The 7,929-nt window shown below is 57.6% G+C and overlaps 2 protein-coding genes across 4 annotated transcripts; both read left to right on the top strand.

Moving 5' to 3' along the window:
* Positions 1 to 752: 752 nt before the first annotated feature.
* On the top strand, positions 753 to 2,717 carry Gpsm3 (G protein signaling modulator 3). The gene is made up of 5 exons (XM_075979506.1): positions 753 to 771; positions 1,240 to 1,371; positions 1,554 to 1,656; positions 1,821 to 2,020; positions 2,159 to 2,717. The coding sequence occupies exons 2-5, from the start codon at positions 1,330 to 1,332 to the stop codon at positions 2,294 to 2,296; spliced, it is 483 nt and encodes a 160-aa protein (XP_075835621.1). The 5' UTR covers positions 753 to 771; positions 1,240 to 1,329; the 3' UTR covers positions 2,297 to 2,717.
* Positions 2,718 to 2,806: 89 nt separating this feature from the next.
* Positions 2,807 to 7,913, top strand: Pbx2 (PBX homeobox 2). Of its 3 annotated transcripts, none has more exons than XM_075979500.1 (8): positions 2,807 to 3,728; positions 4,511 to 4,584; positions 4,679 to 4,926; positions 5,012 to 5,338; positions 5,420 to 5,573; positions 5,863 to 5,951; positions 6,203 to 6,289; positions 6,401 to 7,913. In XM_075979500.1, exons 1-8 carry the CDS (start codon positions 3,508 to 3,510, stop codon positions 6,491 to 6,493), a joined length of 1,293 nt encoding a protein of 430 aa, XP_075835615.1. In that variant the 5' UTR covers positions 2,807 to 3,507; the 3' UTR covers positions 6,494 to 7,913. The 3 variants fall into 3 exon arrangements, with proteins under 3 accessions (XP_075835615.1, XP_075835614.1, XP_075835616.1); XM_075979501.1 differs by lacking the exon at positions 2,807 to 3,728 and adding an exon at positions 3,740 to 4,124; XM_075979499.1 differs by having other exon boundaries at positions 5,012 to 5,573.
* Positions 7,914 to 7,929: the final 16 nt, after the last annotated feature.

The following is a 7,929-nucleotide window of genomic DNA, read 5'->3' as shown; positions in this document are numbered from 1 at the left end:
CTAGGCTCTACAGAGGTTAACTATAAATTAAGGGCAAACACAACTTGGGGATCCTAGTTCACTGGGGGAATCATCTGAAAAAAGAGAGTCTCTACTAGTCAAATATACAAGGTGATAGACACTGTGTCCCTCACGCAAGGGCATTTAGCTCTAGCCAGAGATGCCTAAGGTCTCAATGAAGGGAGACAGGAGGATCCTGAAGTTGCCTTGCAGCCTCAAGGCTTTACCTCAATACTGATAAGCCTGTGATGAGCTGCCAGGAGGCCATTCTGGAAGAGCATCAGCCGCCATTTATAGAGTATCCACCACATGCCCATTACAGTTAACACTTCCTAATTCTTATGAGGCCACTTCACCCTTTCACAAACCGAAGCCCGAAGATGTCATTCACCTAAGAAGGCAGGGCTCCAAGCCACTCAGCTCTAAGTTCACACGGCAGGTGGCCATTTGAAGACCCCAGGTGTTGATCCTGCTCCCTCTTGGGACTAACCAGAGCTGGTCAAAAGCCAAATTAAGTTCTGTATTCCACTCTCAGGAGCCCAGGCAAGTCTTCACCCAGCCTTTGTCTACACTAGCTCAGCTGCCAGTGAACTGGTCACACTCGGATCCCCTCTGTGATGCCTGAGGGGAGGGCAGTGATCACCAACTCCCAGTCCCTGACTACTTCCTGTGTGTAGGGCCACTGTTAGGACCCAAGTATGCATTTGAGAGCAGTGCACCCTGAATCCAAACCTTCCGCTTCCTTCTAGAACCACACCTTTCCCTGACCCAGTAAGTCGAGAGAGGAGGTGAGAAGGGCCAAATCCTACAGCAGGATCAGTCTTAGGGAGGGGGAGCCTAGTCTGGGGGAGGGGGAGCCTAGTCTGGGGGAGGGGGAGCCTAGTCTGAGTGAAACCACTTCCTGTGTTAGAGCTAGTTCCGGTGTTGACAGAGAAGAGCAGCAGGGGAGGTGGGGATGGAGGGAGCAGTGTGGCAGGTTAGAGGGGCTACTGAGGCTCTGGAAAAGAGAAGGCCTGAGTCTGTCCCTGTGGGGAGCCTGCGCCACTCCTGCAGCTGGACTTCTTCCCGGTCTCTGTCCTCCCCTGGGGCAAGAGAGGTCAAACAAGCTGTTTGGGTGGGAAGAGAGAATGGAGGAAGTTGACAGAGATGGGCGGGGCCCATGGGGGGGCTGACCAGGAACCCAGCTTCCTGCTCAGTACCCAGGCATCCAGCCCCCAGCTCACCCCCCACCCCTTCCAGCCCCCATTCCCCTCAGGAACCCAGGGTTCCGGTCCTCCTTCCAAATTCCAGTCACCCCTCCCCCATCAGTATCTCTTCCCAAGACCAGGGATGGAGGCTGAAAGACCCCAGGAAGAAGAGGATGGTGAGCAGGTGAGCTGGGTGCCGGGGTGGGGAGGCCAACACAGGGAGAAGGCCCCGTGAGGACCTAGAGACGGATGGACACAGGAGACTTGGAAAACCTTGGGCAGGAACAGAAACACGGGAAATGGGTTACTGGCCTAGCCCTCTGCCCACACCTCCCCCTGACTGGTATGGACATGTCTTGACATCAGGGTCCCCCGAAAGATGATCAGGGTTGGCCTCCTGTGAACTCCACCACTCGGCCTTGGCGATCTGCTCCTCCCTCCCCTCCTCCTCCAGGAACCCGCCACACAGGTACCCCACCAACCCTGGGAGATCCTAACCCATTCCGTTTCCCAGTGTACCTGCTCACCCGCCAGTCCCTAACCCACAGTCTGTCAGCTCACCTGTCCCCACCCCTTGCTACTCCACTCTGCCACCGTCTCAGGGTCTTAGCCCTCCTCCCTCCTCTCCCATAGCCCTGGGCCCCCGGTCGGGCTCCCTGCTCTCCCTGCAGACAGAGCTCCTTCTCGACCTGGTGGCTGAGGCCCAGTCCCGCCGCCTAGAGGAACAGAGGGCCACCTTCCACACTCCTCAGGTCCCCCCAAGCCTAGCCCCAACCCCACCCCGGCTTCTTGAGGACAAAGAACAGCTCTACAGCACCATCCTTAGTCACCAGGTAACGTCTTACGTCCCTGGACCAGCCTCTACTCCCCTCATCGCCGGCAGAGATTTCCTATCTGCCCTACACCAGCCCTAGCCCGCTTACCCAAACCCACCACCCGACTACCACTGCCCTCTTCCTTCACATCTCTAGTGCCAGCGGATGGAAGCCCAGCGGTCAGAGCCGCCCCTCCCCCCGGGGGGACAGGAGCTCCTGGAGTTGCTACTGCGAGTTCAGGGTGGAGGTCGAATGGAGGAGCAGAGATCCCGGCCCCCTCCACACACCTGCTGAGACCTAACTCCCAACCAGCCCTTCTCTCTGGGACTCAAAGCTGGGCCACCCGGCATATCTTCAACCCTGTGTGGCAGGGGTACCAGAAACCAGAGACTGAAGACCCGGCAGTATTCACCACCCACTTCCCCAGGGAACTGGACTTGGGGCAAGTACTCTGACTTTGAAAATAAGCAAGGTAGGGTGGACACAGCTCTATCCTGAGCTATCAAACTACTAAACAGGGTGTGAGGGCTGAGGCCTGCCCCTTTCTGCCTAGTAAGAAAAAAAGAAAAAAATTAAGACAACTGTCCCGCCACTAGCACCCCAAGTCCGAAGGCAGAGGGACCCAGAGGCCTTAGCGAACCTTAGCCCCGCCCACCCCCCTGCTGCTGAGTCTGTCTGATGTTTTGGTTGTATGAATAAATATAATTCCCCTCTGGACTGAAGACTGGTATCTGGGGTGGGTGGGTGTGCAAGGTGGGTAGGTGACGCCTGGGGCAGCCGCTCTCCGCGATCTGGCCAGAGGCCAACTCCCCTCCCTGGCTGGTTAATTACTGGCTCATTAAGCAGCGGCTGGAGACCTCCCTAATCATCTCCCCCAGCCCCCAGTCTCCCGGTTTTAATTAAGTCGAACAGGGAGGGGAGTCATTAGAACAAGAAATATGAACCGAGCTGTCGGAGAACATTCCAGTGGCCGGAGTCCGCGCCACCCCGACGGGGGGCTCGGAACCCAGGTGGCCGACGTCCCCAGCCCCGCGCCAGCCCGGCCAGCCCCGGGGCCAGGCCCGTGTCTCCCGGGTCGTCCGGCCGCTCCCCGCCTCCACCCGCCGCCGCCGCCCGGCCTGCGTCTCCCCGCCCCCGGCTCCTCCCCGTTCCTCCTCTCCTCCCCTCCTCTTCCTCCCGCTCCCCTCCCCCAGCCGCCTCCCTAGCTCCCCCTGCTCCCTCCTCCCTCCTCTCGCACACACACCCCCGCTTGGGCCTCCTCTCTCTCTCTCTCTCTCCGGCTCCATTTTCTCCGCCGCCGGGGGCCGGGGTCTCCTGTGGGGGTGCCCAGGCGGCACCCCGGGTCTCCCGTTCAGTGCCGGGGTGAACCCCCGGAGGGAGTCGGGAGGCGGGTTGCCGGGCGGGGTTGGGGCGGAGGGAGCAGCGGCCCCGGCGAGTTTGGAGGGGGGAAGTCACCGGCGGGGGGAGGGGCGAATAGGGAGGGGGCCTCAGGGCCCCCCCCAGCTATGGACGAGCGGCTGCTGGGGCCGCCCCCTCCGGGCGGGGGCCGGGGAAGCCTGGGGCTGGTGGGTGGGGAGCCCGGGGGCCCTGGCGAGCCTCCCGGTGCCGGAGACCCCGGTGGGGGAAGTGGGGGGGTCCCGGGAGGCCGAGGGAAGCAAGACATCGGGGACATTCTGCAACAGATAATGACCATCACCGACCAGAGCCTGGACGAGGCCCAGGCCAAGTGAGTGCCCCCACCCCGGGACCCTGCTCACAGCTCTGAGTCCTCTGCAAGCCCCCCTTCCCCAGGGCCCTCTCTGGATCTTGCAACTCTTTTCTCTCCTTAGTTCTGGTGGTCTCTCAAAGCTCGCTTTGCCCCTAGGCCCGAAAATCCCGCACAGAGGGAGCCCCAGGTGGTCTCACTCCCTCCTAACCTTTTGCTGACCCCTACACTCTGCACTGGCCCATCTCCTTACTCCCAGACTTAGAAACTGTTCTCAGCCGACGCTGCCTTCCCTAACTATCCAGCTAGCCTGCCCCATTCTCTTCGGATCCAGGATCTCCACACACTCCCTTCCACCGTGGTTGGGGCCTCCAAGAGCCCTCCCAGGCTTTCCCACACACTGTACTGAAGTGTCAGGTAGGGGGCACCCCCCTCCAGGCCCCCTGCCACCTCACACTGACTTTCTTCCATCTCAGCCTCAGTTTCCCTTACTCCCAAACCTACCTAGTCATCTTTATTTCCTGTCATCTCGAGATCCTTTCTCCATCTTTTTGCTTGAACCTTCTTCCTTAGCCTCAGCCCGCCCATGGTGACCTTAACCCCTTTGCCTGCCTCTTCTGCTTCCTTTGGCCCAGCAGCTTCCCGGAGCCATGGCAGTTGATCTCTCAAGAACTACCCCTCCAATTCCATTCCACCTCCATTCTGACCGTCCCCCTCCTCAGATTTATGCCCCCACCTCATTCCCTGGCACCCCTCTCCTCTCTCCTGGTCCCTGAACTCTTTCTTCTCCCATTCCTCCTAAGGAAACACGCCCTAAACTGTCACCGAATGAAGCCTGCTCTGTTTAGTGTCCTGTGTGAAATCAAGGAGAAAACTGGTACGTGGGTGTCCCCCGGTACATGGGTGTGCCCCCCTTTCTCACGGTGGGTGGGGGATTCCTGGGGCCTTAAGTCCACTCGCCTGCCTGCTAGGCCTTAGCATTCGGAGCTCCCAAGAGGAGGAGCCGGTGGACCCGCAGCTGATGCGTCTGGACAACATGCTTCTGGCAGAAGGTGTGGCTGGACCAGAGAAAGGGGGGGGCTCTGCAGCGGCAGCTGCAGCCGCCGCAGCCTCGGGAGGTGGCGTGTCCCCCGACAATTCCATCGAACACTCAGACTATCGAAGCAAGCTTGCCCAGATCCGCCACATCTACCACTCGGAGTTGGAGAAGTACGAGCAGGTGAGGAGAGGAGGCCCAGGGAGCGAGAGGCTCTGGAGGTCTCCCCAAGCCACAGAGCTCCTCAGCAGCCCACCTGCCCCAACAGGCCTGCAATGAGTTCACAACCCACGTCATGAACCTGCTGCGGGAGCAGAGCCGCACTCGTCCTGTGGCCCCCAAGGAGATGGAGCGGATGGTGAGCATCATCCATCGCAAGTTCAGCGCCATCCAGATGCAGCTGAAGCAGAGCACCTGCGAGGCGGTCATGATCCTGCGCTCTCGCTTCCTGGATGCCAGACGCAAACGCCGGAACTTCAGCAAACAGGCCACCGAGGTCCTGAATGAATATTTCTACTCCCACCTCAGTAACCCTTACCCTAGTGAGGAGGCCAAAGAGGAGCTCGCCAAGAAGTGCGGCATCACTGTCTCTCAGGTGCTTTGGGGAGGGGGGGACACCTGGGCAGGGGGTCCTGGAGAAGGGGTTCTGTCTGACCCCCTCTGCCCAACCCTGCAGGTTTCCAACTGGTTTGGTAACAAGCGAATTCGCTACAAGAAAAATATTGGGAAGTTCCAAGAGGAGGCCAATATCTATGCTGTGAAGACAGCTGTGTCCGTCGCCCAGGGGGGCCACAGCCGCACCAGCTCCCCAACGCCTCCTTCCTCTGCAGGTGGAGCCCACGGCCACTCTAGCTGGCTGCTTTGCATGCTTCCTGTCTATGCAAGATGATAGCAAAGAGGATGTTTTGGGGCGAAAGAGACCAGGGGTGTTGATGTCAGGGGGAGGGTCCCAGATAGCCTGTTCGGTGGGTGGGACTGCTGTTCTGTGGGTAATTTATATACAATCCATGTGCATTCCCAGAGTTAGCTTTCTGGGAGCTAAGGGTTGTGTTCGCCTCCTGTCTACAGTCAGATGATCCCCTGTGCTTTTCTCTGATTCCCCCTCTCTGCTCTCCCAAGGCTCTGGCGGCTCTTTCAACCTCTCAGGATCCGGAGACATGTTTCTGGGGGTGCCCGGGCTCAACGGGGATTCCTACCCCGCCTCTCAGGTCAGGAGCCCCAGCTCTTTTCTCTTTGATGGTGTGCATGCTGGGGCGGCAGGTACATGTGCCACTGCACGTGCTGAAGTCAGGGCAGCTTTGTGGTTGCCATCATCTGCTTAGGTGGGGTCTGGGGACCAGAACCAGATCTTCAGGCTTGCGTGAGCTATGTCACCAGCCCCACCCCAAGCACACAAGGTCTGCCTAAGGCTTCCATGTGTCCTGTGTCCGTGGGTCACGTCTTTCTTTGTACCCTGCAGGTGGAATCCCTCCGACACTCAATGGGGCCAGGGAGCTATGGGGATAACCTCGGGGGAGGCCAGATATACAGCCCTCGAGAAATGCGGGTAAGTGGATCACAGGGCCCCGGCGCCTCCAACTTTCACACTCACCAGGATGGAGTGTGATCCTCACACGGGATTTCTTTCCCCTTCTCTGACTTTCATTCTCTTTTCCAGGCCAATGGTGGCTGGCAGGAGGCTGTGACCCCATCCTCAGTGACATCCCCAACAGAGGGCCCGGGAAGTGTTCACTCTGACACCTCCAACTGACCTTGCCCCTCAAGGTCACAGGGCTGGGGGCTCCCACCAGGCAACTCTTGAAGAGGACTTGGGCATCTAAAGGACAAACCCCAACAGAAGCACAACACAGAAGAGCAGATGGGGTCGTGCTCTCCCCAGCTGGACACTCAGTGCTGGGGTGCTGACTACATGGCAGGGAAAGTGGGGTGTCCCCCTTATTTCCGTCTTTTTCCCTCTCACAGAAAACAGATGTGTTTCTCAGATCTCTCCAGTCTACACCAACTATTCCGCTTGTCTCTGGGTTCCCTGCTTTCTTTTCCCCACCCCACTCAAACACTCTGGAATCTGGAGACGTCAGCCCTGCCCGACCCAGAGATGCCAAAAATGGGGACTCCTGGACAGAGGCCCTGGGCCAACACCTCCCCGCGCACCCCCACCTTCCGCCCCTCCAGACGGCTTTATTACCTCATTCGCAGCTCATCTTAAACCAATAGACTCGCTCGGTGGACAGGAGTGTCTGACTCAGTTATCTACCTCGGAGGGAGCTTCTGCTACTTTAGAGAATCATTGGCTGGGCTTTGGAGTTGGTTTTGTTTTCTAGAAAACCTGGGATCTGTCTGTATTTTTTTTGTTTTTGTTGGTAGTGGTGATCCTTAGTTTTTAATAGTTGGAAGAAATAGGGATTTTGGTGTGTGTGTGTGTGTGCGTGTGTGTGTTATTTTTTAAATAAACATACTGATTTATTTTTGTTTACCCACGTGAGAAGTAAGAGCCAAAGGGGCCTAGAAAGAGAACAAACAATTGGTGGTGGCCACTTGCTCCAGGCCTCCCATGGGGGAAGTGGATCTTGCAGGACACCATGTCCTCACCCTGGTCACTTAGGTGTTCCTAGCTTGTGCCGGCAAATCTCTGCTGTATTTGACATGGAGCACGATGCCCCTCTAGCCTCCTGTCTTCCCTCTCCCAATAACCTGTGGGCAAGGCTGGACTGAACTCAGTAATTTTGAAAAAGTCAAAGGCTTTAAAAAAATTTTTTTTGTTAAACCCTTTGCAGAGTGGAGAATGAATGGAGGGTGTTCTTGCCAAACTCACTGAACACGGGCCGGGCGCTTACATGTCTCTCTCCCCCGGTTTCCCAGAAATAAGTGTTTCTGCTCATTTTTTTAATGTCATGCCAAAATCAGGGGGGTGGGGAGAAGAGGGAGGCCGCAGAACCCAGGTATGAGTGACGGCATAAACAAGGTCTCATCTCAGCCCTGAACCCCTCTGACCCCTCAGACATCCTCAGGATCTTCAGGACTGTCACAGTGGGGAATCTCTCCCACCAAAGGCCCAGGCAGGAGGGTGTTGGGAGGCAGGGCCGGGGTGGCTCTCTTCTCGCCTGTAAACTTGTAGACTCACAGAGAAAAAAAAATGCAGTTTTAAATAAAGAGATTTCTTTTTTCCCTGGGTTTAGTTGAGACTTT

Source organism: Microtus pennsylvanicus, chromosome 7 (genome assembly GCF_037038515.1).
Source record: "Microtus pennsylvanicus isolate mMicPen1 chromosome 7, mMicPen1.hap1, whole genome shotgun sequence".
NCBI lineage: Eukaryota > Metazoa > Chordata > Mammalia > Rodentia > Cricetidae > Microtus > Microtus pennsylvanicus.
This window is presented reverse-complemented; position numbering and strand designations above follow the sequence as displayed.

What these genes read in the sequence shown, in the direction of transcription:
- Gpsm3 (XM_075979506.1), top strand. Translation starts at nt 1,330, where the DNA reads ATGGAGGCTGAAAGACCCCAGGAAGAAGAGGATGGTGAGCAG. An exon ending in TCCAGGAACCCGCCACACAG is followed by an intron (nt 1,657 to 1,820) that starts GTACCCCACCAA and finishes CCTCTCCCATAG; the next exon opens with CCCTGGGCCCCCGGTCGGGC. An exon ending in GCACCATCCTTAGTCACCAG is followed by an intron (nt 2,021 to 2,158) that starts GTAACGTCTTAC and finishes TCACATCTCTAG; the next exon opens with TGCCAGCGGATGGAAGCCCA.
- Pbx2 (XM_075979499.1), top strand. Translation starts at nt 3,508, where the DNA reads ATGGACGAGCGGCTGCTGGGGCCGCCCCCTCCGGGCGGGGGCCGGGGA. An exon ending in CTGGACGAGGCCCAGGCCAA is followed by an intron (nt 3,729 to 4,510) that starts GTGAGTGCCCCC and finishes ATTCCTCCTAAG; the next exon opens with GAAACACGCCCTAAACTGTC. An exon ending in AACGCCTCCTTCCTCTGCAG is followed by an intron (nt 5,574 to 5,862) that starts GTGGAGCCCACG and finishes TGCTCTCCCAAG; the next exon opens with GCTCTGGCGGCTCTTTCAAC.